The sequence below is a fragment of the Filicampus tigris genome, chromosome 14, assembly GCF_054856515.1.
Source record: "Filicampus tigris isolate MCC_2025a chromosome 14, RoL_Ftig_1.0, whole genome shotgun sequence".
Taxonomy (NCBI): domain Eukaryota; kingdom Metazoa; phylum Chordata; class Actinopteri; order Syngnathiformes; family Syngnathidae; genus Filicampus; species Filicampus tigris.
This window is the reverse complement of record NC_141230.1, coordinates 23,764,911-23,791,053: the sequence shown is the minus strand read 5'-3', so window position 1 is coordinate 23,791,053 and position 26,143 is coordinate 23,764,911. Positions and strand designations below refer to the sequence as shown.

General features: G+C 57.5%; 3 protein-coding genes across 30 annotated transcripts in view; 1 reads left to right on the top strand and 2 right to left on the bottom strand.

Annotated features, from left to right (window-relative positions):
- Nucleotides 1-13,231, bottom strand: part of LOC147136945 (ecto-NOX disulfide-thiol exchanger 1-like) — an 18,437-nt gene extending 5,206 nt beyond the window's left edge. For 2 of the 23 annotated variants that reach the window (XM_086051009.1, XM_086051007.1), the window contains exons 1-7: nucleotides 12,573-13,230; nucleotides 11,856-12,499; nucleotides 11,388-11,687; nucleotides 3,664-3,768; nucleotides 1,653-1,799; nucleotides 1,357-1,563; nucleotides 273-536 (exon numbers count right to left, since the gene is read on the bottom strand). In XM_086051009.1, the coding sequence (XP_085907135.1) occupies nucleotides 273-536; nucleotides 1,357-1,563; nucleotides 1,653-1,799; nucleotides 3,664-3,768; nucleotides 11,388-11,687; nucleotides 11,856-11,862 (1,030 nt within the window). In that variant the 5' untranslated portion in view covers nucleotides 11,863-12,499; nucleotides 12,573-13,230. Of the gene's footprint in view, nucleotides 1-272; nucleotides 537-1,356; nucleotides 1,564-1,652; nucleotides 1,800-3,663; nucleotides 3,769-4,423; nucleotides 4,487-6,328; nucleotides 6,892-6,978; nucleotides 7,106-7,128; nucleotides 7,483-7,647; nucleotides 10,053-10,088; nucleotides 10,871-10,900; nucleotides 11,086-11,387; nucleotides 11,688-11,855 lie in introns of those variants that run through there. The other 21 variants (XM_086051012.1, XM_086051013.1, XM_086051014.1 and 18 more) reach the window with 21 other exon arrangements.
- Nucleotides 12,620-17,175, top strand: LOC147136944 (purine nucleoside phosphorylase LACC1-like). 3 transcript variants are annotated; one of them, XM_086051036.1, is made up of 5 exons: nucleotides 12,627-13,345; nucleotides 14,981-15,159; nucleotides 15,245-15,410; nucleotides 15,882-16,101; nucleotides 16,466-17,175. In XM_086051036.1, exons 1-5 carry the CDS (start codon nucleotides 12,829-12,831, stop codon nucleotides 16,749-16,751), a joined length of 1,368 nt encoding a protein of 455 aa, XP_085907162.1. In that variant the 5' UTR covers nucleotides 12,627-12,828; the 3' UTR covers nucleotides 16,752-17,175. The 3 variants fall into 3 exon arrangements, with proteins under 3 accessions (XP_085907161.1, XP_085907162.1, XP_085907160.1); XM_086051034.1 differs by having other exon boundaries at nucleotides 12,628-13,345; nucleotides 15,882-17,175; XM_086051035.1 differs by lacking the exons at nucleotides 14,981-15,159; nucleotides 15,245-15,410 and having other exon boundaries at nucleotides 12,620-13,345; nucleotides 15,882-17,175.
- LOC147136943 (TGF-beta receptor type-2-like) lies at nucleotides 16,985-26,143 on the bottom strand. 4 transcript variants are annotated; one of them, XM_086051030.1, is made up of 10 exons: nucleotides 26,008-26,143; nucleotides 24,080-24,374; nucleotides 20,444-20,606; nucleotides 20,087-20,301; nucleotides 19,387-19,838; nucleotides 18,879-19,043; nucleotides 18,466-18,603; nucleotides 18,160-18,301; nucleotides 17,955-18,082; nucleotides 16,985-17,891 (listed from the first exon to the last, which is right to left on the bottom strand). In XM_086051030.1, the coding sequence occupies exons 2-10, from the start codon at nucleotides 24,126-24,128 to the stop codon at nucleotides 17,718-17,720; spliced, it is 1,626 nt and encodes a 541-aa protein (XP_085907156.1). In that variant the 5' UTR covers nucleotides 24,129-24,374; nucleotides 26,008-26,143; the 3' UTR covers nucleotides 16,985-17,717. The 4 variants fall into 4 exon arrangements, with proteins under 4 accessions (XP_085907156.1, XP_085907157.1, XP_085907155.1 ...); XM_086051031.1 differs by lacking the exon at nucleotides 20,444-20,606; XM_086051033.1 differs by lacking the exons at nucleotides 24,080-24,374; nucleotides 26,008-26,143 and adding an exon at nucleotides 20,702-20,719 and having other exon boundaries at nucleotides 17,078-17,891.

Below are 26,143 nucleotides of genomic sequence, written 5' to 3'. Positions count from 1 at the left end.
GACGCCTTCGGCCGGTGATGCCGACTTCGTGTCCCCGTCGCTGTCCTCCTTGCGCCTCTAGAGCTGCGGCCTGCTCCTCGTCCCGTTCTAGAGGTCATCTTGTCGTCTATCCCTCGAGTCGTCCAGTCCTCTAGGTCCCCAAACCTCAGGTGGTCTAGTCCTGCAGTCCTGTGGGGCTTCACTTGTCTTGCTAGGTGGTAGTCCTCCAGTCCTCTAGACCTGAATTCCTCACTATCAGCGATTGCGCTCCGGCAGAGCCGCCGCCACCTCACCTTTCAGGCACTCGGCCAACACGGCCGCCTCGCGCTCCGAGAAGTGCGGCATGAGGGGCGGGGAGGCCGGCGTGGGGGGGTGAGGCTCCCCGTCCCCGTGCTCGCGGCAGTCCCGCCACTCCCGGTGCTGATGGCATTTTTCTCGTTCTAGTAGTCTCTGTTTGCACTCCCACTCGTACAAGTCGTCGCGAGCCTGCGCAAAGTCCACGTGGATCTTGCCCGAGTCTTTCTTGTCCGTGCTCGAGCCGAGACGAAGACGGTAGCCTGAAAGACAAAAATGTTAGCGTCCCAAAAGCAATGCGTAGTGGAAGCAGCCTTTGACAAGCGCGTGGCGCAATATCGTCGAGTGGTTTCTTCCGGCCCGGCGTCGGCGGTTGGTTCGCATCCCGAAAGAAGGAACCAAAGGCGCTTTTCAGGACAAGGCCATGGATGAAGACGACCGCCGCCTTCAAAGAGGCCTCAAGGGAGCCATCTTTCCCAACTAGAAACGTTGTCTCGAAACAGAGGAGGACGCGTACGCCATCCCCTTTCGGCTGGCGATAACAATGTCCCGACATCTCTCCTCCAAAAGACTGTCGGCGGGAAGGCTGGCCGCTAACCAGCTGTTTTGCCGACAGCCGAGCGAACGAGCGGCCGCTACGACGGACGGTGCTTCGCCGACGATGCCGACGCTGCATTGCGACCGGCCCGCTCCACACACTGAAAAGGACTCTTCCATCAACGTGGACAAAGTCAAATCATAAAAACATGGACAATGAAAGCAAGCCGTTTCTAAACACGTGGATATCTATTTTCCGATGTAAGTCCACGATGCCGAGCAAAGTCATCTGGCTAGCGAGGCAACTCTTTAGCCGTTGACTCTCGTAAAGAGTTTGACATGCGCGGTCCCCTCTTGGTTGCAACAGATGGGAGCCGAGGTGGGGGGGGGGGGGGCGCAACATCACATCAAAAAGACAACGTCAGCGAAAGACTCGCTGTGTGCTGGAAGTACGATTTCTCCTACAACTTTGCAACTTTGAAGCTAAGTTTGCTTGCTAGCTCACTCTCCTGGCGGCTTGCAGCACTCACGCGCCCGTGACCTCACCTGACAGGCAGAGCGCCTCGTCCACCATGAACTCGTCGCTGAATCGAATGTGGCAGAAGTTCTTCTTGCTCTTGCGCAATGCGGTGATGTCACCGCATGGGCTGAAGACTTCCCGGATGACGTCATCGCCGGCATTCTCCGGAAGCCCGCCCACAAACACCGTCTTGCAGCCGGGTGGGCGCGGCCGGGTGGACGGAGGGGGCAGGTCTAGGACATATCAGCGTCTTAGCAGTCTTAGCATCGGCGCTGCCGTCCTGAGCCAGAACCGCTGCTGCTACTCCTATGGCCGTCCTTACCGGGGTTCTGCGGGAAGAGCGTGCATCCGTTGCGGCGGATGATCTCCTGGACGGCCGGCGGGCGCGGGCGCGGGGCCGGCGGGCCCACGCTCGCCGGGTCGCCCGGCCTCGTCGCAGGGGGCTCCGACCTCGGCATGAGCGCGGAGGCTGACAAAGGAGAAAGAGGCCGGCGATCATTCATCCCACCCTTCGGCGAGGCCGCGGGAAGCGAAACAAACAAAGCAGCAAGGTGGTCATGCGGACGGTCGCCCAAGAAATGTCCTCCCATTTCCGTTGTCCTCCATGACGGCGGACGGACGTTTGTCAAAATGGCACGAGTCGCTTTTGAATTCCGACAACAAACATTTTCGCTGATTTGCTGACCCATGTTGCAGGCCAAACCAGGAAGTGAATCCTCATCACTTTTGCATGTACTATATTTGAAATCAGCTTTTGGAGTAAACTATGACGAAATGCGTCTCCTTTTGGGACCCGGAAGCCTCGGCCGCGGCCAACGCAAACTGCACCTGAAGCCTCACCTCGAAAATAGACCATTACAGGGATGCTTAGTTCGGCTATTTTTGAAGGCTCCCGTCTTTCGTTTATCACCTCCAAAATGGCCGTCCGTCATCGGCGGACAGACGGAAGGACCGCTTAGGCCGAGAAAATGTCATTTCATTTCAAAGAGCTGCAAAAGGCATTTAGGAAGGCTGCAATGGCGCTATCGGAAGGGAACGGACGCGGCGGGGACAAAATAACAAGCGCCGGAAAAACAACGTTTCCATTTGAGCGATGAAAGTCCGAGCGCCTCGGCAAAAAGCCGACAAAAGGGCCGCGCGCCCGCCCGCCAATCTGCCCGACCGCGCGCCCGCCCGCCCGCCAATCCGCCCGACCGCGCGCCCGCCCGCCCGCCCGCCCGCGTAGTAGAGGACAGCGGCAGGTGGAATCATCTGTGAGCCCAGATGAGCAGAAAAAGAGCAAAGCAAAAAGACGAGGGAAGGACAAAAAGAACCAGCCAGCCTAAGCAAAGATAAAAGCCCACGAAAAAGCGTGGCGGCGCCACGGGCGGAAGATAAACGAGGCGGTAGGAGAAAGGCTCGGTCCGCGTCCAGGCGCTAATGATGACGAGCGAGCGGCGGCGCCGCGGGCCAAGGGGCCGCAATTCGTCAACATGTTGCGCCTGATAACCCTGACAGCTCAATTACCGCCGCCACGAGCGGCCAACGGGCCCCCTCAAGCCGGCCCGCCGCTCCTTCGCCACCGTCACGTCATCCCCGGCGGCCCCCGCTCGCTCGCTCGGGGCGCTGGCGTCATGTCCGGCGGCGGCCTAACTTAACAATCAAGCAGTCATGCTAACCCTCCATGCACAACGTGGGCGAACAGAACGAGCGACGATCTACGTTAGGGTAACGCCGACCCTTTGAGTAACAAAGACCCAAAGACAAACAGTGCAGCAACACGCGCAGACGGACAATCCTTATCCTCTGCAAAGAGCGAGCCATAGCGTTTGACCCCCGCAGAAAATCCGCTGCATGCAATCTTTGAGCTTGGACCCATGTCAATAAGAAAGAAGACGCCTTGCGCTTCTCCTTCCGACCGGACACCGAGCAGGCGATTGGAAAGGCGTGGCCGACGTGCCGAGCACAATTGCGACGCTCCTCAAAGTCAATTGGGTGCATTCTTTTTTTCTTCACGCATGAACCGCCGCTTCCTCTTTTGACAGGACGGCGCCGGGCCGCTTCCTCGGCACCAAACTCGGTTGGCGGCCAGCCTTCCCGTCCAATTAGCTTGATTTGACGGATTAATTAGCGCCGCGCGTCGGCGAGGCGTGCGACGCGCGGCGCGTTTACCTTGACGACGACAAGATAAAGATGAGAGGCGACTCGTTAGGCGACACGAATATTCATGAGCGGGCCTGGCGCACGCCGGCACCGCAGCCGTGCCTAATAATCTGACCCTCCTGCGCGCCGCTGCGAATGGGAAGACATCAATCATCCGATTGCTGAACGACAGCCGCCAATCCAAAGCGTACCTAATGAGGTGGCCTCAGTGGACAGGAAGTTGGCTGAAAGCAGTTGCTGCGGCAACAAGGGCGACGCCCATGCAGGGGGAGGCGCCACGCCACTGGCGGCTGCTGCTGTGGAAAGGCACACATCAGACAACTCCCGCGCGCAAAACGGTGCGGACACGCGCGCACGCGGTTCCACACAGAATCACACATGCGTACACTTCCAGCACAGGTGTCAAAGGTGTGTCTTTGAAATTGACTTCACTGTGAACACAACATAACGTGGCTGTCCTGCGAAAAACATGTTGTTGTTTTTTGTTTTTTGAACTTCACCTTCATGGGGTCTTGGGACAAAATAAAAACATGGCAAAAGACAGACTTTGTCCTTTTTCACAGGACAGCAACAATATGAGATATTGCAAGCATTATGTGACCCGGGACAAAAATGACTTGGACACCCCAAAATAGTCACAGCCACAAAAACACGCCCAAAAGATGAACAGTCGCAAGCGCACACTAGCACTCAAAACAGACAAACAAAAACATGCACAAGCAAACGCAGACATGTGGACACACTCACATACAAACACACACACAAACACACATGCGCACACACACACTTCCATACGCATGACATAAACATGCAAAACCTCATGAGTGACAAACAGCAGTGGTCATTCACCTCCTCATGCACGCTCGTGTGCATCCAAAAACACACCCGCGGAGAAGTGCACACAGTCCCAAGCACACAAACATCCGCGTGCGCACACGTTTGGTCACATACCGGCGGCCACGGCGCTCCCATATGATGTCATCACGCCGGCCATAAACGCCAGACATCAAGACGCTTTGCACAACAACAAGAAGACCAAGACGTGTTGTGAGGGTTCATCTTCTGAATATTGACCAGGTGATGAAGTTCAGTCGCCAGCGGGAAGCAGCAAAAAACGCAGATGAAAAGGAAACCCGACCCCCCCCCCCCCCCCGACCCCCCGCATTCAAAAGAGACACCCCCTCGAGGCTCACCACCCAAGTGAGCGGACGCGCGACAGTGTCAAGTCAGTCGTTTTGCCGTCACACTCGTCTTGCCGCCACACGCTCAAATCGCAAAGCGGCACAACATGCGTACGCACTTCTATTCTCCTTTCACACGCACGCACGCACACACAGCGGTCCGGGAAACATTAGCGCGCGTGTGTGCGTGTGCAGCCATCCGCATGATTGGACGGCAATTAGGGTGAGCCGGTGCCCCGCGGCCACTCATTTGCAAGGGCAGCGCCGGCTAACGCGGCTAACGTGACAAAGCTAGGCCGCAGCGAGCAAGAGCGCCACCATTTTCTCTTCTTCTTCCTTCTTCAAATGCGACAACTTTTCCCATTCGCGCAATGCGGCAGCCGCGACGAGAGCCCAACAAAATGTTTGCGTTCAGGTTGCGGCCATTCAAAAGTCCGCCGAGGCAGAACACGCGCCGTCGTCCCAACAATACTGAAGCGTCCAAACACAAAGAGCAAAGCTGAGGTCAAAGCCGAGACGAGCCGAGCGCGACGTGCCACTCGGGGGCACCCCGTTTCTATAGCTCCCCCATTTTGTCTCGAATGTCGCCCGCAGCCTCTTCCGCGCCCTCTTTTCAGGGCTTGCAAAACACAGGCCGGCGCAGTTGACGTCACGAGGCCTCCGTTTGGCTTCTCCCAATTGCGCTGGGAAGCATGGCGCGCTGCGTCAGCGCCCAAATCCGTCAGCGGCAGAGCCGAGCCACCTTTTGGATCCCGAAACTCGGAAGCGTGAGGCCGACGCGCTAAGCGCTAGTCCAAAGCGCCGCGCCGCGCCGGCTCGACATCCCTCCGGTTCGATTCCCGAAGCCACGTCGAGTTCCACAAGGCGCGCCGCGTCTTCGAGTGCAACTTGTCGTCCCGCCGCCGCCGTCAATCAAATGTTGGATTGCTTCTCTTGATTGGGAGCATGCAGTCAGTCTATGAGCACTGAGCTCATTAGCATGTCACTTGGTCGTAGCTTGCGAGCATTTCGATTGATAGAATCAGCTCATTGGCTCATTAGCACTGAGCTCATTAGCATGTAGCTCATGAGTATTTAGCTCATTAGCATTTATTGTGGTGAGTGTCTTTTGAGCATTTAGCCCGTTGTGATATGCTGGTGGATTAGCATGTACCTTGTTAGCATTGATCTATTTCAGCTAAAGCCTGTGACGGAAGGCTTGATCGGCCACACACACTAACAACGCCGCAAACAAGTCAACGCGCGGTGGAATGCGCCGACAACGTCGGTCCTCCTAGCTCGCCGTCGCCGTAGGCGTGCCGCTCAAAAGGGGCGTGTCCCATCGCCAAAGGCTCCTACGTATGCGCCTGAGCATGTAGCTCATTAGCGCGCAGCTGGGTTGTGCCTAGCTTGCTAGCCTGCCGGCGTCCGGCTCCTAAGAAGTCTCCTTCTCCTTGGCCGTCATTTGTCCTGTGAGCTTCATCATCTTCATCATCTTTGCCACCTTCACATTTGTCACATTCCGCGTTTCGTCGCGGAAGGAGCCCAGCGAGCCACACGCTCGTGCGAGGACGGAGGCGGGCAACGAGGTCACCAATTGACGCTCACATCACCAGTTCACAAATGCACAATTTCCACAACGACAGCGCCAAGGAATACATCCCGAGACAGAGAAAGCGAGAGAAAGCTCACTCACAAGCAAATGGATGCAAATAACGAGCCCATTAGCTTGCGCGGTGTGGCCCGCCTTGAGATACGAGCGCCTTGCCTTGACTTGGGAGCTGTTCAAGTTTGGAAGCCTAAACAGGAGCTGCTGATGACCGTTCGCTTTGGGTCATCATTTTCCAAAGAAAAGCGGGTGTCTTCCTGGGGGGCAAAATCTTGACATCGGGCAATGTTTGCACATTGAAAGGAAAGCACTCGCCGTCCTTTCTGAGACGCAAGTTGAGAGCAAGCCGATGTGAAGGAGTGGCGAGCGCGCCGTATGCACGCAGGCCGGGCCAAATGAAAAGCGACGGCGCGCGCGCGGCCCCGTCGCCGCGAGCGCCGAGCCGGCTGACGGCCGGAAGCGGCGCGCCGCTGTCGCTGTCGCCCGGCGTCAGCGTCAAGCCGGAGCGGCGCCTTGCGTGAGCGCTCGGCCGACGCCGCCCCCCCCCCCCGCCGGCCTGACCCGCCGCCGCGCTCCGCCTCCCCGCAGTTCGTCCCGCGCGACGGCCGGCTGCCGCCCCAAGCCGAAGCTCAACACGAGCAGTGGGAAACACGCGCCCTTGCGCTTGCGTGCACGCGTGGGTGAGGCGGAGGGCGCCGAGGTCAAAGTCAAGGTCAAGCAAGGTCAAGCAAGCTCACCGATGATTCCTCCGCACGCGCATCAGAGCAAAGAAGCCAATCGCACTGGCCCAATCTTCTTTTGCGGCGAAAGCCGTCGCGTCGGACGACGTGTCGCCCTCTAACGGTCCGACACGTTTGGCGTTTGATCGACGGCCTCTTTCTCCTCACCATTTTCGGCCAACCGCCCGAAGCGAAATTGCGACGTGGCTTAAGGCTCCCGCGTGGCGCGAGTAAGTTGCCACGCGCATGATCCCGACATGCAGCCTCCTCCTCCTTTTCCCGGATGTGTCCCAATACTTTTGTCCAGGCTCTCGGTTTGGACGCCAACAGCAGAAGATTCGGATGATGTCATCACATCCCCATCGTCCTCATGCACTGCATTCGGCCTCCTCGCCGCGCGCCAGCTGATGGAGAGCGCGCGACCGACCGACCGACCGACCGACCGCGGCTTGCCGGTCGCTCCATCAGTGCTGCTGCGCACAATGCAGCACATAGATCAAGATGTCCTGCGGGGGAGGGGCGGGCCTCGGAAGAGACGGGGGGGGGGGGGGGGGGGGCGGCTACAGCGAGGGCAGCAGGCGAGGACAAAGAGGTGGAAAAATAAACAAGATGGACGCCGGCGAGGACAGAAAGCGACGGGAGGAGAAAAAGCATCACGATGGATGTGGAAGCTGTGGGAAAACTCACCCCGCACACGCACGCACGCACACGCAAGCTGACACATCCATTTGGAGCTGCGCCAAATAACGGTGTAGAGCAGGGCTGCCAAAGTCATTTTTCTGCTCGCGCTTTCCCTCGGAGGGAAAACGGCACAAAGAAGGAGGCTCCAACTGAGTGTGGATGCAGCTCCATTTTCCATCCAGTTAGATGATGCTTCCAAAATGGACGTGCAGCCAAATGATTTCATTTTTTGCAACCACCTGACCAAATGCATTTTTTTTTTCACTTTTTCACAATCAACCGATGGACAACGAGCTTTGAAATCACAATGCGCCGACCAGTTTGTGGGGCTGTTTTCCACGGGATTTGAAGCCGGGGGCGCTGCTCGCAACTTGTCTCATCGCAATCTCAGGGCGCTTCAAAGACAATTTGCAAGAAATACGCCGCCGGCGTTCCCGGGCCGCGCTCAGTGGCGGGGGCCGCGTACCCCCGAACCTTTTCGTCCTAGTGCGGGGACGCCCGCACATGCAAGTCCTTTTATTTCACTGGCTTCATTTCAACGGCAAATTCTTCCGCTTTCTTCCCGTGGACCCAAATGCAACCTAAAAAGAAGTTTGTTGCCTTGAAACTCAAATCTGAGTTCAAAAGAAAAAACATTCGGGAGAAAATGTGAGTGGTGCCAAAGTGCGAGTATGCAGCAAGTTGTCATATAAGCCCTCGCCACTAGATGGCAGACACGCCTTCGTTGCGTCTTTGACGGCCGATAGCACGGCCGGGCATCGTCATCGTCAGCGTCATCGTCGGCGTCATCGTCATCGTCAGCGTCATAGTCATCGTCGGCGTCATCGTCATCGTCAGCGTCATAGTCATCGTCAGCGTCATAGTCATCGTCAGCGTCATCGTCTGGATTTGCGGCCCAGCCGCGCGGTGCCGGTCGGCCCTCGTCGACGACGACGACGTCCTTTTCACGTCGGACGCGCGAGCCGCCAAATCCAGAAAAAAATATCAAATCGAAACAAGATGCACGTCATCTTTGTTTGCTTCTATTTTTCCGCATTTGGCGGCGGCGGCCTTCTACCGCCGAGTCGGTCCTCGACGCCGTTCGGCCCACTTTCTTTCCGTTCTGCGCACGGGAGCGCATTTCTTCCAGCAGCGCCACGTTTCTTCTTTCTTTCGATGGCTCGCTAGCAAACATTGATTGGGCAGGATGGCTAACTCACAATGCGACGCGCACCCCCACGTACACAAACGCAACGCTTTCAAATCCAACCCCACACAAAAGTGCAATCGCTGTGACAGTGTCAAGCTGACGATGCTAATGCTACGCTAATTTGCACCCAACAGCTGCTGCTGCCGATGAAGGCAATGAAGACCATGAGGGTGAAGCCAAAAGACGCGTTTGCGCTCTGAAGCGTGAACACGGCCGCTTTGTTTCCCGTCCTCAGTGGCGCAAACGAGGCGCTGGAAAGGCCGGCGGTGATTTTTCAAAGCTAAAGGTCGGCGCGCCACCTTTCTCGTCAGCTGCCGCATTGTTGTCGCGCCACGACAACTTGTAGCCGCGCGTGTGCGTTGCCCGTGTCGCCGGGGGGCGGGGCCACAACCATCAACAAGCCCGCCGCCGCAAAATACGACGCACCAAGGACATCCACACTACAAAACATGACGCACACACATTGTGCCTCATTCGCATTCATAGGGGGGCCCCCAAGGAGCTGACGCGGACACGCCTACCCGCTTTGGATTGGCTGCTAGCGCAAGCCTTGCGTCAAGCTAACAGCGAGCACGCTAACAGCCCGTGACTGACCTTTGTCAAAAGCACGTCCTTCCTTCCTCCTTTGGTCTTGACAAATGTGGTTTGTTATTTGCGCGAATGAAGACGCTGCACGTGGTGAACTTTGGCCTCCGCGGCCGGGAAGAAAAGCAAAAGTCTTTGCGGCGCCGCTCACCGAGTGTGCCTCGGCCCTTTGGCGCTCGTTTGTCCCAACGGCTCAACAATGTTCCCGAGGCCGTGAAAACCGGGCGCAAAGATTGTGTGTTTACCATCACGTCCAAAGGTCCAATTTCAGCTTCCGCTTTTGTCCGCCGCTTTTCTCTCCCCTGTCTCGCACGCCACCCCCTCACGACGTTCCCATCACACACACACGCACGCACGCACGCGCGCGCGCACACACACAAAGAGGATTACGGACGGACGGCGCGGCGCACGCGAGCCTTTGAGTGAAAAGAAGCAAAGCGATTGATTGCTTTTCTTCGACAATTGCGAGTGAAGGTTGCGCGGGGCGCATCACGTGACAGCAATCGGACACCATTAGACGGCTTTTGCTCTCCTGGATGGCTGCGCAGCCGACGCGCTCGCTTTTCCGATCCACGCACACACACGCGCTCGCACCGCTTGGTGTCCAAAGCGCGCAGGGCTGCGCCGAAAGGGGAAAAGCTGCCATTTGCCATACGCGGGATTTAACACGTACCTCAACAAAGGCCATTTTTCCTGTCGAACGAAAGAGGCACGCCAGCAAGCTCGGTGCGGGCTTCTTAGCTCATTCGTTGCAATTCCCTCCGATCATGTTTGACTGCTCTCATTCGGATCAAAGCAGACAAGTCCACATGCAAATGATGGCATGTCTTTGCCGTACCGTAGGCCGTTACGGCGATAGCCATCCTATTGTGCAGCCCGAGTGTGCGCGCGCGCACGGGCATACTGTGCTTCATTTCACCAAATGAGAATTTGTTCATTTGGGACGATGTGTTGTCAAGCAAATGTTTGGAATGGAAATTCAACATTTCAAAGAGTACAAAATTGTTGAAGACATCTTGACAAAGGACAACATATGCAGCACATGCGTGTACTCGACCAGCTTGGAGCTTCACAAGCCACAAGCCTTTTGGCCAGCCACACGCACGCACACGCTGCTACAATGCGTCCAGCGGTGAGGGGGGCCACGACATGCGTGCGCCAAATGTGGCCTGCACCGAAAAGGATTTGAGCACATGCGATGAGGTGGGGGGGAAAAAAGCAGTTGGGTCCAAAAGGACTCAATTGTCAGTCCAAAAGGGACTTAAGCCAACCTTCCGGGTTGGCTTGCACAAAAAAATGGCCGTCAAAGTGCGCAGCCCAAAACTTGTTTTCATCCAACACAACAAGCCGACGGTGCCTGATTTGGTTTGGTTGTTTTGCTACTCAGTGCAGGGCGCGCGCCTTTCCCAAGCGACGTGCACGGCACATGACCGACAAACATGACAAACTGACTGGGGGGGGGGGGGGGGGGGAGGACGTGGTCACCTGCAGTCCAAGTCGGGCAAAGACTGCCCCGAACCGGTGGAGATTGGAGCGGGCCGCTTTTCATGAGGTCAGGCCTGCCGTCGATGACGTCACACAGGCGGTGGCGTCGAGCGCCAATTAGATGGCGCGCACGATGCCTGCCTGGCTGGCTGGCGGACGGTGACGCGCGTGCATGCGTTGTGCTCCTAAAAAGTCGTCAAATGATGCTCCGTTTGATTTGGTCAAGTGGTGGCACAAAATCAAATCATCTTTTTCAAGTAGATGCTTCAAACATCGATGTGCATTCAGACGATTTTCTTTCGTGGAACCGCATCAAATGGAGTCAATGAAGCGCGGCATTTTTTTTCGGCTTCTCCTTCCTTCGGCGACTTTGCCAGCAAAAGCGCGTGCATGCGCGCACTCATGGAAAGCAGCCAACGAGCATTCAACGAAACATCCGAAGACGACGTCCGAGTCAAGCCATCCACGCGTCACTTGCGCTTCTTACCTCCGCCAGGCACGCGACGACGATGAAGATGATGAAGATGAAGCGCCAAGAGGAGCTTCCGCCGCTGCGCGCGTCTGCCCGCCTGCCCACGGGGGCGCGCGCGTCCACGGGCGGGCGCATCCTCCTGCTCCTCCTCCTCCTCCTCCTGCTCCTCCTCCTCCTCCTCCATTCCCGCAAGACGCGCTCGCAGCTTTCGACGAGTGACTCGAGCGGGATCAACGAAGGCGGTGTCCGAATATCGGCCATGCAAGCAGGGGAGCATCTGTGCTGCTGCACCACCAACAACTCGTTTCGAAGCCGCTTAAGAACAAGAGGAAGAAGAAGAACCTTCATCATCATCATCATCAGCAGCAGCAGCAGCAGCAGCAGCAGCATAATGAGAAGAGCCACTTTGTTGTCCTGCAGTCTGAAAGCAGTTGGGTGCAGAAGGACCCATCCAAAAGAGACCGACCAAACTTTTAGACTTACAAAACATCCCAGTTGGAGAGAGGGGTGGGGGGCATCCAGCCACGTGCGATAGTGTTTAGTCCAAAGCAAGCCGTAAAGTGTTTTGGGGTTCTTCGAAGCGAAGCCAACAATTAGTTGGATTGCGCTGACAGGCGGAAGGGACTTTGGGCCGGCGCGAAACCCAGAACAAAAGACGGCTTTTGCGCGCGTGTCAAGTTGTCCAAAGAGTTTCGAAATGAACCACAAGGTGTGCTGTGACCCATGTTTTCCCTACGAGTCCTAAAACAGCGCTGACCAAAACGAAAAGGAACAATGAGGACGCGACGGCCGCAGGTTGACTGATGCCCCGCCCCCCGAGCGACGACGACCCGCCCGCAGTGTGAAGACGACGGCATCTCCGTCGTGGCGGAGGTTTCAGCCATGAAACTTTGGTTGCGGCAGCGAGTCGAGAGCAGCACACGTGCACACGCGCAGTTTCGGCAAAACATTTGCCAGAACGCTGCATCGTTCGGACACTTTGATGCTGAAGCTCAGCAGCATGCTCAAGGTCGCTGATGTCGAACTGGCTTCTCGACGCCTCCAAAAGCCCTCAAGGCGTGCCATCACTTCTCGTTTGTGTTTCCCCGCTGACGGGTTGCCAGCCTACCGAGGCAGGCCTTCGCCATCTGCTTGATAAAAAAATAAATAATAATAATAATAATAATAAAATTGAAATAGGCTAGGCCTTTGTCCACGCACAGCAGAGGCACGCATCAAGTGGAGATTTGGCGCCGTCTTGTGGTGGCTCGCCATCATCATCACCGTCATAGTGTGGGCGCGCGCGCGCGTGCTGGTTTATGCTCTCGGTGACGCGCTCGGTCCTTCCTGTTTGTCTGGTCATCCACAACGTGGCCTTCGGCGCGTGGTCGTCAAGTTGCGGAAGAGGAAGCCAAAGTTGTTCTTGGTCTTTTTGTCGCCTTTGGCGCCCGTTGGCCCAGACTTGCTCGCCGGCACGATGAGCGCGTCGGCGGCGGCGGCGGCGGCGCCGGTGGCGGCGGTGCTGCTGGACCTCGCGCACTCGTGCCGCTGCGGCTGCACGGAGCGGCTGTTCCGCGAGGAGGCAGCCGCAGCCGCCGCGCACGCGCACCTGTTCGTGCTGTGCGCGGGCGCCGCCCGCTGCGACGTGACGGACGCGGCGCTTCGCGCGTGGAGCGGCGGGGGCGCGCGCGTCCTGCTGGACTGGCGCGCCACCGCCGCGTGCGTGTACCGCCTGAAGCGGGCGGCGGACGAGGCGGGCGCGCTCTCGCTGCGCGTCATCACCAGCCCGCGGGGGCGCGCGCGGCTGCTGGGCTACGAGCGCGCGCTCTTCACGACCCTCTACAAGTTCACGTACCGGCTGGGCTGCGGCCGGCGGCCCCGGCGGGGCGCCGACGCCTCTGCGCGAGAGGTGGAGGGTGACGTCAGCGCCATGCTGCGGGCACTTCCGGCGGTGGGCGGGGCCATCCGGCTGCTGGCCTCAGCGCTGATCCCAGGTGAGCGCAAAAGGTGCCATGCGTGTGATGAATGCAAAGTCACCGAGAGTTGACTCACTGCGCGTCACGTGACTTCCTCTCGTGTGACTTTTCGTCCGGGTGATTTTCTAGGAGTGGATTTCACTTTTCTAAGACGACTTGGACTCTCGTTGTTCGACATTGTCACAAACCCGAAAGGCCACACGCAGATATTTGTCATGACTGATTACTTCCGTCGTCGCTTTGACTCTTACCTTGACGCAAATGTTTGAATTGAATCCATTTTATTTCGTTTTTAATGAACACGTGTAGTCTGCTTTCAAAAAAAAAAAAATCGAGGGATTCAAATTTTATTTGGTGCAACCGTTTGAACTAAAACGGAGTCAATGATGCACACCATTTTTCAGTGGGTCATCACCCGCCATGTTGGGAGCTACGGTGAACGCACGCACGTGAAAGGCTGCGTATTTGTCGATTCAAAAATATGTTCAAATGCAAGAAATCGGCGGGGCTTTAGAAGGATCAATTCGACCGGGGGAGTCAGATTCGTTTTTGTCGCGGGCCACATCGTACACTTACGGTTTCCCTACGAGGGCCGCTATGGTTGTGTACCCGTATACTGTAAACGAACGCCTAATATCACCACATATACACAGCAAATTGATGGTAACTACTTTTTGAAATCATTGACCGGTAAAAAAATAAATAAATAAAAATGTTAAACTATTTTCAAAGGGAGGTTGGGTACCAAAAATCTCGCAATATCTCAGTTCTGTTAAAAGTGAAGACAATTAGAAAGAAACATGCAGTCGCCACATAAGTTGCCTTCGGGGGCCACATAAAAGGATGTCGCGGGCCACATCTGGCGCCCGGGCCTCGGGTTTGACACGTGAATTAGAGACCGATATCTTGCAAAGATAGACAAACGGATCGGCTCCCTACAGAATTCCCAAACGTGAGAACGGAGCACTACGAGCCGGACCCACTTCCTCCTTTTCGCCTTCGTGAGGTCGGCCGGATTACTGGTGCGCTCCGAAAGGTCCGAGGAAGAAAAACAGCGGCGGGCGGTCTGCCCGTGCCAAAGGAAGAATTGGCTTTGACAGACATCTGCGACACCGATAGCGTAGTGGTGCACACGCCTGAGTTGTGTGCGGGCAGCGTGGGCTGGATTCCCGCTCAGTGTCTGCGTGTGCCCTGCGAGCAGTTCGGGGTGTTCGTCTGCCTTCGCCCGTTTCCGGCTGGGATAGGCTCCGGCTGGGATAGGCTCCGGCCGGGATAGGCTCCGGCCGGGATAGGCTCCGGCCGGGATAGGCTCCGGCTGGGATAGGCTCCGGCCGGGATAGGCTCCGGCTGGGATAGGCTCCGGCTGGGATAGGCTCCGGCTGGGATAGGCTCCGGCCGGGATAGGCTCCGGCCGGGATAGGCTCCGGCCGGGATAGGCTCCGGCCGGGATAGGCTCCGGCGCCTCCCCGCGACCCTCTATAGGATAAGCGCTTTGGAAGATGACGTGACAGACATCGGCGACACGTAGACAGGATAACAAGGACTGGCCGCTCGTTCCCCCCGCCTTGACGTCTCGTCTTGTCGCCGTCCCGTCTTGTGGCCGTCCCGCCTCGTCGCCGTCCCGTCCCGTCCGGACGACTTCCCGTGCATCAGAGCGCTTCGGCCACGGCTTCAGCACGCGTGTCGGCGGCGTGTCGCGCGTGCCCACCTTGTCGTCGTTGAACTTGTTCAGCAGCCCCAGGCGGCAAGACTCTGCGGCCCTGGTCCACGAGAACCGCCGTCGTCTGGCGCTTCACGCCGGATTCTACCCCCGTCCGCTACACATGGTCAAGGTGAGTGCGGACGTGCCCGCTTCTGTTCTCGGGCCGCGGCGGTCCTCTGCGCTCTTCTGACAGGAAGCGGCCCGTCGCGGCGCAGGTGGAGCATTCCAGTCGCGTGTGGGTGTTGGGCAAAGCCGAGCCGGAGCGCTACGACGCGGCGGTGACGGACCGGCCGGGGGAGGTCCTGGCGGCGCCGGGCGCCGACTGCATCCCCATGCTCTTCGCTGATCCCGTGGCCAAAGCGGTGGGCGTCGCTCACGCAGGTAGACCGCATCGTCGCGGTGGAGGCCTTCGTAAACAACAGCCAACAAAAGCAAGGCCAGAAACACCTTCGACAACGTAGCGCGCGGCCTTAGCATCAACAGTCGGCGTTTCCGCATCAAGTCGGACCGGCGCAGTTCTAAGCGAGCCGATGACGCCTCCTCGGATGGGACGCCGGGCCAATCGTCTCCTAAGACAAACACGGCGGTCCACTTGCCGTCCGTTCGGCGCGCTGAGAAGGAGCCCGCTTGCATGAATGCGAATGTCCGCAACCACCGTCTAATGTGCCAGTTAACGCGCTAGTTACTTACTTAGCCTACCCGCCGGTACATGAACATGCCAGTAGTATCCTCATGACTCGACATTCGCTGACCGTTAATTGGAATTGGAATTGTGCTCATACAGCTGCAGCGCTGCTACCAGATCATTGAGTCCAAGGATGCTAACGAAGCTAAGCCAAGTCTCCCTTTTAGGCTGGAGGGGAACGCTGCTGGGTGTCGCCACGGCAACGGTGTCGGCCATGTCGACGGAGCTGGGCTGCTCTCGCGCCGACATCCTGGTGGTCTTGGGCCCCTCGGTGGGTCCGTGCTGCTTCGCGCTGGAGCCGGAACAGGCCGCCCGCTTCCGGCCGGACTGCGTCCGCCGTTCGCGGGCGCGCGGGCCCCCCAACGTTGACTTACGACTGGCCAACAGGTGGCGCAGACGAAAACCTTCCCCCCTTCCTGCCGCAGCCTTAAGCACGCTCCCTGAGCCTCTTGGCGATCTTGGTCCCGCTCCTCCTTGGCGTTCCCCCATTCTTCTTCCGCTCTTCTTCCAGCCTCCGCTCATGCTCGTTCCTGCCTCCTCGAGCGCTCTTCCTCCCGGTCTCCTTTCCATCCCTCTCCCCGGAGCTCCTTCTCTTCTTCTCCCCACGCCTCTTGCCCACGATCTCCCTCTCCTCCTCGGAACCCCGTTCGTCCATCCTCTCACTGCCGCTTTTGCTGTCCCTCTTCCTGCTCGTCTTCTCAGTCTCAGTGGCGACCGTCCCGTTCCCCTTGCGTCCGTGTGTGTTTGGCAGGCTGCAACTGGAGGAGGCGGGCATCCTGTCGCACCATATTCAGGACGACTCGAGCGTGGCGCCGTGCACGTCGTGCCACCCGCGAGACTTCTTCTCCCACGTGCGGGACGGCGCTCACTTTGGCACCCAGGTGGGCTTCGCGTGGATCAAGGAGGCGGAGGCGGAGGCGGAGGCGGCGGAGGCGGAGGCGGCGGCGGCGGCGGCGGCGGCGGCGGCGGCGGCGGCGGCGGCGGCGGCGGAAGCGCCGTCCGGATCCGCCCCCGAGGCTTTGCCGGGAAATCTTTAGACGGACAGACGGCGGTGGATTGAAAAAGTGAAAACCCGTCTTCAACTTTGGTGCGCCCTTCTCCGTACGGTTCATGCTTCATCCTCAAATTTCAAATGAAGGACATCCATCGGCACTTTGACTTTGAGCTTCGTTTTTGAAACTCATGTCCAAGTGGAATTTCAATTGGCTAACGTGACACCGATCTCTTATTTGTTTGTCATCAAGTTCCTTTTTCATTTCATTTCAGCTTAATTTTTTAAAGTTGTCTTGGTTACTTACTTCAGTTTGGGGGGGGGGGGAAAGAAGAGTTTCATTCATCTTTATGGAATTGTAGGCATTTTTATTTGTAATCAAACACATGTGGTTGTTTAGTGTTTGTTGAATGTCCCTGTTGACTGAATGTCACGTTAATTGTATGACTATAAAGCGTTGATGAACTCTTCCTTGTCCCGACGTCGCTACCGACTTGCTCATCGTGCTTCTTTTTCACTGTTGGCCAATGTTGATTTTGACAATGTCCACGCTTGCTTTTCTTACTTTGAATCGTGACCGGGTTGATTTTCTTTTTCAGGATGTTCGGATTCCATGCTCATGTTGATTTCAGTTCTTTTTTGGATTCTTATTATTTCGTTTTTTTCCCCAAGTTCTCCATTCCTTTTTAGTCATGCCTGCGCCTTGCAAGCATGTCCATATGACGTTGATGCGCAAGGTTGGAGCCAACCGCGGCGGCAGCTTTGCTTTTTCCGATTGTTGTCAGCGGCTTTGGCGGCTGCGTCCCCACCGCTCTGCCGAGCGGCCCGCCCGCCCTCCCGCCCGTCGCGTCGCCCGCGCCAATCACACGTCTGACGTCGCCTGGTTCGGCATTCCCGCGGTGAGCGGCGGACAGCTAGCTAGCTCTTATTGATGAAACGATGGCGTCGGCATGGAGGCGAGCCCCCGCCTTCCCCGGGAGAATAACGGGAAGCGGGTCGACGGCGACGCCCTTCAACATGGCCGCTCTTCTTCGTCCTCTTCCGAGCCTCCTTCTTCCCGCCGCCCTTGTTCCCGTTCGCGCCTCCGAAGCGCGCGCATTCGCTCAAGCACGCAGTGCGCCGTGAGGCGCGCCTCGGGGTCATGGTCCCAGCACTCGGTGACTGTCTCGCAGTAGACGCTCATCCCCTACGGGACAGGCGAGTTAGCATGCTGGCACGTCCGCGCCGAGCACCCGGCCGGCGCGCTTACCCGATGCCGCGTCCATCTTGGTGGGATGTCGGGGCGTTGGCGCTCCCCGATGACCAAATCACGCATCATGTCCACGCACGGACACTCGCTCACCGCGCCGCTGAACGGCGGCGCGTAGCTGTCGACGTCTGCACGCACGCGAGCGATCATGTGCGCAACTTGGAGCGGTTGCCGTGGCCCCGGCGGACGCGTTGCCGTCGTTTACCTCCGATGGCTCGGCACCGCGACGCCATCTCCCAGAGGACGAGCGCCATGGAGTAGACGTCCATCTGCTTGAAGGATTCGCCGTCCTCCAGGTTCACGCGGGACTCCAGCGCCTCCGGGGACATGTAGCGCGCCGTGCCCACCTCGCAAGACGCAAAGGTCACAGTGCGTTAGCTCAAATGACGTCAGCGTGAGGCGGGGGGTAGGTCGGGTCACGTCGCCTCACATGACAGGCGACGTCACGCTAGACAGTGGAGTGGAGTCGCCCGGCATGCGTCAGCGCCACTCCCGCGGCCGGCGGGGCTACCTGTCCGCAGTTGGCAAAGTCGTCCACGGTGAGTTCGGCGTGGAGCTTGATGGCCAGGCCAAAGTCGCAAAGGACCACGTCTCCGTCGTCCTTCAGCAGCACGTTGCTGCTCTTCACGTCGCGGTGGGCCACCGACACCTGAAAGGCCGGCGCACACCTTAGCTTCCTTCCACTCTTTTCACCAGCATGTTGACAAACGCACGTGACAACAAGACACGTCGTGTCACACCTTCATTAGACGCTTCCTAAACTACGCTTACTAGCACAGCTGACCTTGCGCGTCTGCGTGCGTTTTCGTATGCGCGCGCGCGCGCGAGTGCAACGGTATCAGCGTGCTCCGAGCGAGCCGTGTGTACCGTCAACGCGTGTCCGTTTCCTTGCTGACGTGCGAAGCTGACACGCGCGCGCGTTACCTTGGGCGGCCACAGGGTCTCCGTGTGCAGGTGCGCCAGGCCGCGCGCCAGGCCGCTCGCCATAGTGACCAGCCGCTTCCAGTCCAGCACGTTCGCCGTCAGGAAGTCTTGGAGGTTGCCCAGCCTGTGATAGGCTAGAAGCAGCCAGTGGGCCCCGCCCCTCACCTGTTGAGCAGCAAATTTACAGGCACGGTAGCACAGGCAGCAGCGGCGGCAGCAGCAGCAGCAGCAGCAGCAGCAGCAGCAGCAGCAGCAGCAGCACCAGCACCAGCAGCACCAGCACCAGCACCAGCAGCAGCAGCAGCACCAGCACCAGCAGCAGCAGCAGCAGCAGCAGCAGCAGCAGCACGTTCATTCGCGTTTGCATCATCTCGAGTCGCATCTTTCCCGGCACAGCTGGCACTACTTGGACTAATCTACAATGTCTAGTCCTGGAACATGCATGCGCTGCAGCATGTAAGCGCAGTAACGCCCGTCAGGCAACATGTATTGTCATGTGACGTGTCACCTGCGCCCCCAGGAATGCGATGACGTTGCGGTGCCGCATCCCGGCTTCGGCCAAGATGGCGCCCTCGTGCCTCCAGGAGGCCGCCTGCGCGGCGGGGAAGACCTTCACCGCCAGCGTCGAGCCGCCGCCCGCGCCGTTCGGACCCTGGTCCGGCAGCCGGGCCCGCCACACCTGGGCAAAGCCTCCGCCGCCCACCGCCACCTCCAGTCGGACGTCCGGCGCCGGCGCGCCGGACCGGGCCGCCGTCCCAAGAAGCTCCAGAGTGTTCTTTCCCGTCCGGCCGGGGCCGGGCGCCGGGGTCGGCGGACGCGGGGGCCCGGGGCGTCCGTTTTTGCGACGGCAACGCGCGCGGGCACCGTAGAGGGCGGTGGCGATGACGAGCACCAAAACGGGCGGGACCAGGCTGACCAGGACCACTGGGATCACGTCTTTGTCCCGCACGGAGGATAAACCTGAACAACCGCAGCGGCGTAACCACATCACAATTACGATGCGGGCAGGGATGCTACTTCCTGTGTGTTAGCATCTTTACTAGCCAATGGAACTTCAACTAGCATCTGTAGTGTTCGTCTTTTAGGTTTGTTGGCATTTTTGCGAGCTTGTCGATTAGCAAACATAAGAGCATCGTTCGTCGTGAGTTTGCTGGCGTATGCGGTGATAGGTGAACATTATATGTTGGTCGGTGCGCGTAGTCGCTCACCGTTAGCGCGGCGGCCAAAGATGAGCTTGTCGTTGCACTCGTGCCGGCCGCGGCAAGCGCACACCTTCGGGCCGCCGTCGGTCGGCGCCGCTCCGATCATGTGACACTCGTGGGACGTGGAGTTGAGCAGAATCTCTGACCCCCCCGGGCCCTCCAATGGCCGCGCGGGATTGTGGCACATGGTGCGCACCCACACGCTCGCATTAGTCTCGTGCCTACACACAAGGAGTGCCGCTGCGTCAGCGCGCGTTCCACTCGTCCCGTTAGCGGCCGGCAATGACACGGTCGCGCTCGTAACTTTGGCTTCATCGGCGCTAGAGTGCCCTAACGTGTTAGCCTGTTAGCATGTTCGCTCACCAGAGGGCCACGCAGATGTCGTGCGGGGAGGAGCAAAAGGAGGACAGGGAGCAGTTGGAGAAGCAGACGCGCTCCCCGTGGCGCTCGCCGCACGTCGGACTGCTCGCGTCGCACCACATGCACACGTTGAAGTTAAGATGGCCGCCAAACGCCGCCGCCGACACTGACCGCAACAACAACGACAACGACAACGACAACATCCTTAGCTCGGAGCGCAGATCGGCGAGCATCGGCTCCAAACAAATCACTTTGGCTTACGCTTGCCGACATTGCAAAGGGTGCAAAGGACGGGTGCAACCTGAAGTCACGTGACGTCACGCCGCCTCGTGACGGGCCACTCCCAACCCTGACGCCTCTTCAAGGATTTTGTGCAATCCTTCCTTCTGTTGGCCGCTGCGCCTTTTGTGCTATTTGCGCCGTGCACGTCGGTCGGACGGGCGCCACCTCCGGACTGCGTTTGCATCCACGTGTGAGAGAGGAATGGAAAGAAATGGGAATGGGAGCGTTCCCCTTGACGTGGCATGATGTCAACGTCGCCTTCGATGGCGCCGCTATGGCGTTTCCCTAACGTTGCCGTTTGTGGAAGGAGGCCAGAGAGTCTGCTGGTTGTTCTCGCGCCGGCAGCGGTGGCTCCAAGCGGCACACGCAGAGACAGCGCCCCCTGGATGTGCGGAGACGCGTGCGGCCAATACAAAGCGTCTCCTTTGGGTCTTCCTTGTTGAGCGTCGCCGCTCCGCGGTGACGAGCGCGCCCCTTGGCCGCGGCCCGGCCGGCGCCGTCCCGGCCGCCCGAGGCGACCCGAACTCGCGCGCCTTCTGCCGAGCGGTGCGCATATTGCCTTTTGATTTGCTTGGGCAGCAGGTCTTGGTCTTTCTCGGTCGTTCTGCTCATCGTCGAGCGCTCGCCTCAAATCTTGCGCTTTGCCGACTTCTCGGGCGGGCGGGCCGGCTGTATGTCGGCAGTCGACGGCCTCCTGCCGAGCCCCCCTTCAAGCTTCACGCTTGGTCCATCCCGTTTCCGCACATCGGTCGGCAATGGCAAGCAGCTCTTTTTCAATGAGCGCCTTCCTCCTCTGGCGATGGAGGGTCGCCAGAGCGTCCCGCAGTCCGACCGCTCCCGCGCCTTCCCGGCAGGCATCCGCTGATGACGTTGCGGCTTTGGCCGCTCCTTTTGGTCACCCATTTCCGTGGCGTTGGAGCACCCAAATGTAGGAAGCGGGAGAGCGTTCCTGTTTTCAAACAAACCTCGATGTCTGTCCACAAGGCGGTGCCCCCCGTGACAGCGACAGTGAACCGACGCGGTTGCCACAAAAGCAGCGAACCGAAAACCAACAGACAAACCTTTGAGACAACGAGGCGCAGCCGGACGAGACGCGAGTGGCGCCGAGTCGATTGCTGGGGAACAGGTGGAAGCCAAAAGCCAACCGGTTGACGTGAAGGAGAGACGCAGGGTGAAGATGAACGCAAAGAAAAGCTGACGGAAAGTCAAGCTCAGGCCACGGGGTGGGATTGAAGCCTCTTTGTGACTTGAGCGAGGCTCTAAGACGGCCGCCGCCTTGCCTACCGCCTGCCGGGCCTTCGCCTTCCCTATCCACGGACGCCACTCTTTGGCACACTTGCCGTTTGTAAGAGTGAAGTCCGCGCTGGAGTCACGAGACGCCGGGCCCCGCCGGACCTCGCCGGGCCCCGCCGGACCTCGCCGGGCCCCGCCGGACCTCGCCGGGCCCCGCCGGACCTCGCCGGGCCCCGCCGGACCTCGCCGGGCCCCGCCGGCCCGTCCGCTCCGTCTTCTGCCAAGAAAGAGTCCAAGTGGGAAAATGCCGTCTTTTGCGAGTCTGTGAAAAGGTGGGACTTAACGATGACGCGGCTGGCGGAGGATGGCCTTGTTCCCTTCGCGCGCTGCTCATCCGCTCGCTCGGCGTCCGCCCTGACGGAAAGTGTTGAAAAGAGCCCGCAAGGCCATCGGGATCTGGAGCGCACCAGCCAGTTTCGAGAAAGTCGGTTTCAAAGTCCCTTTCCTTGTTGGTTTTCTATTCGGCGGGCTGCGTCACTCTCACGTCGTCGTCGTCGCCGTCGTCGCCGTCGTCGCCGCTTTTTCTTGGCAATCAACTTTGCCAGCTTTTTTTTCTCCTTCAAGCTTTCTTTCATTTTGGCTCCGCGGCCGAGCGTGTTGCGCATCTTTTGCGTTTGGCCTGTCGCCAAACATTTTGTCTTCGCGTTTGCGTTTGAATCGGCGTCTGCTGCAACTTGACTCCCTTTGTTGTGTGTCAGTTTTCATGTTGTCTTTTGGATGTTTTGCTTTTGTTGTCACTTTTGTTTGAATGGAGCTCATCTCGACGTCAGTTTTTTTTTGTGTTTTTTTTTTAGGTGGCTCCTTGTTGCCTGGCTCGAAGGACATTGGCGGCGCCCTCGCTCGCTCGGTAGTAAAGCCGACGCACGGTCGGATTCGGTCAGACGACAGTCCAAATCCACAGCCCTCGGCCTTGCTTTTCACACCCGTTGCTTTTTGGGGGGCTCTTGTGGACAACAGGGGCCTTTTGCGTGTGCGCGTATCGCTGCGTCTCCTCTGGGCTCACAACAGCCGTGGAACTTTCCCTTCTTCTCCCTTCAGCACATTGATGTTGTTTGTTCCACACTTTGAGGGTCTTCCCGGCCCGCGATGTGCTTTGCTTTGCTTTGCCTTGCGAACGAGCGCACACTGTCACTGCGCCTGGTGCCTTCCTCCTCCTGCGCCTTCGGGCGGGACCTCCCGACTTTCACGCGCGTGAGTTCAGCAGGCCGCCATCACGCCGGCGGCCGGCTTGGCAACCGGCCGTTTGCGGGCCTTCCGACCTTGGGCGCCTCAAAGGGCCACTTGACTTCTTTTCACACCCGACTACTACTTGGACGCCAACGCCACACACGCACACACTGTCGTCTTTTGTCTTTGCGGCCGGAGACGAGCGCGACTGGCGCCGAGCTGCGCAAAAATGTCTGAGTGTGCGTGTGTGCCAAATCGACACACACACAACAGTTTGTTTCTCTTGACGTCCATCACATTTACAATGGATAATCTCTCCTCTGTCCATCTGGCATGGACGGCCGGTAGAAAGATGGCGCGGAGCGAGCGTGCGTGGCGTCGCTTTGTTCCGGTAGCCCGTGGCGGGCGCGATGCGGAAGACTTGCGATGCGGATGGTGCAGACGCGCGGCCCGCGGCAGAGAGTGCCCAACGGCCGCAGGTGGCACGAGACCTGCCTGGCGCGCGTGCTGCCGGTACAAGCGGAGAGAAAAGAGGCGAGAATCGATCAGCGCTCGCACAGGTGGCGAAGCGGGAAAGTCTGCTGCGCAAACATGGAGGAGGAGGAGGAGGAGGAGGAGGAGGAGGAGCAGGAGGAGGAGGTGGAGGAGGAGGAGGAGGAGGAGGAGGAGGAGGAGGAGCAGGAGGAGGAGGTGGAGGTGGAGGAGGAGGAGGAGGATTCCCAGCTGGATCAAACTTTCAGCTGCAGTGCGTGCGCACGCATCCGCTCAGGCTAACAAGCGTGTCCCAGAAAGAAAAGCAAGCCAGACCAAATGAAAGCAGCGGCCCCCTTCTCTTACTACGCCCCGAGCCCACCGCCAGCACACACGCGCGGACACACGCACAGTCACACAACTCACAGCTGATGATGATGATGATGAGGAGGAGGAGGAGTTTGTTTCTCCACATGATGAAGATGACTGAAGTCTATAGGTGTCCAAATAACACAGCGGCCTTTCTGCGTGCGTGTCTGTGTGCGCGCGCAGGTCCAGATGTTTTCCATCCAGATGCGAGCAAGCCCCACCCACGCGGCCAGCCATTGGCTTGGCCTCCTGTGACGTCACGAGGGCCGCCAACGAAACTTCCCAAGCCGCCGCGGGACTGAGAGCAGCACTTGTCAAAGTAACTTGTTTCATTCCGAGGAGCATTTCTTTCCTGTGCCAAGAGATGGCAAATTCAGGAGCACAAAGACAAAAGCAACACTATAACATTGTTTCAGAAAGATATTGCGTGCGTCTGGTTCATGATTTGATTTTTTTTTTTGGAACTGGATAAAGATTTGGAATTTCCCAACAAAATGTTGGATTCAGTAACAAAGGGAAAAGAACTGTCCTTTAAAATAATGCATATCTTCGCTGTCATGTGAAAAAACACTTATCTCCATTTTTTTTTTTCATTTCCTTATTTTTACATGAATGGTGTTTCCACGTGACAGACATCGCATTCATGTGAAAGTGTTTTTCACAGGACAGCGACGATATGTATTATCCATGCAAGTTTTTTTGGGACAACGGGTCAAAATAGACATTGATACCGAGTGTTGATTTGTGAAAGATGACCCATTTTCAGCTAAATGATGAAAGATATTTCAATTGGATTTTTATTTTATAGAACCACATCATCCCCTTTGCATTGAAAATGTGTTGTTTGACTTCATCAACTATGCTGCGGACTGAATAAAAACAAGTTTGTTACTAATTCGATACTATTGTCTAAATAGCATATTCACAGTCATTACACTAATCAAACATGTTTACATAATTGAAAATGAAGTCACGTGGTATGATATATTTATGGTTGCGGCTTTCTTTTTTTTATCATTCATGTTTTAAGGTACACATGCAGCAAGGACCGCAATATGACTAGAGGTAGGAGGGCGAACTATACTAAATGATATTTTTTCTTCGGTTAATTAACGTATGGTTTATCGATCGGGCAACAACTTAAAGGGGGCATGAGTGAGGCGAGCATGGAAATGCAGAGGGAACCTGGAGAGAAACACTCAGCGCTACATCTGAGGTCCTGGGGAGAAGATATTATTGAAGCTGTGCATGTGTTGTTTGTAGTTTAAGAAAGTGATGGGTCTGACTTCATGCATTGTTGTCCGCCACCCAGACTGCAAAAGCCATTCTGTTCTCTGCGCAGTCCCTGTTTTAGGCAACAGTAAATGTATTGTACTTACATATGCATCAGTGTTGGTCAAGAAAGTGCAAAGTAGTAGAACATTTCGGGGCACGCGCCGTAAATCAAGTCGACACCACTGGACTCAGGTCGAAAACCACTTATCTGAACTACTGGTCAGCAGTCCACACTTTCTCTCTATCCCGATGCAACGTTGAAGGCTTTATCTGCTAAAGATTTGGAGGCACAACAATTCTGTCTGATCGCAGCGATATTCACATTTGCACTCATTTTCACTGCGCTGATGATAAAAGACTGAATTTTGCAGACGTTAGAAAGAAAGCGGCGCAGCAAAGAATAATCAACGATAATAATGGGGGAAAAAATCATGAGTCGCACATGCACGAGTAGAGGAACGTTTTACTTGCGAACCCTAACCTTTATTATGAAAGCTACAAACTGCCGAGATACTTCCGCTCATCGAGGTCCCGGTGAGCGTCGAGGTAGCCACAAGCCGCGCACAGCCTATTTATTGCCCGTTTCGGAAGGACTTGACGCGACTTTCATCGCGCACGGACCGGATCGGCTGCAAATTTCCACGTGCATGCAGCCATCGTGACATTTCACTTTTCGCAACAGTTCCTCTCGCTCTTTGGCGTTTTCTCACCCAACAAAATGTTCTCAAGAGAATGAAGACGGGCGGCAGGGAAGCTCCTTCGGATTGAACTTTGCTCAAGCTTTTGGACATCGTCGTTTCTCAATGAGCAGTGCACACGCACACAACACACAGACAAGATGACGTC

Coding starts and splice junctions, on each gene's coding strand:
- LOC147136944 (XM_086051034.1), top strand. CDS start 12,829: ATGAGCGCGTCGGCGGCGGCGGCGGCGGCGCCGGTGGCGGCGGTGCTG. Junction 13,346..14,980: donor GGCCTCAGCGCTGATCCCAG/GTGAGCGCAAAA, acceptor CCCGTGCATCAG/AGCGCTTCGGCCACGGCTTC. Junction 15,160..15,244: donor GTCCGCTACACATGGTCAAG/GTGAGTGCGGAC, acceptor GTCGCGGCGCAG/GTGGAGCATTCCAGTCGCGT.
- LOC147136943 (XM_086051029.1), bottom strand. CDS start 20,673: ATGCTCGCCGATCTGCGCTCCGAGCTAAGGATGTTGTCGTTGTCGTTG. Junction 19,839..20,086: donor CTTTGGCCGCCGCGCTAACG/GTGAGCGACTAC, acceptor GCGGTTGTTCAG/GTTTATCCTCCGTGCGGGAC. Junction 19,044..19,386: donor TCGCATTCCTGGGGGCGCAG/GTGACACGTCAC, acceptor GCTGCTCAACAG/GTGAGGGGCGGGGCCCACTG.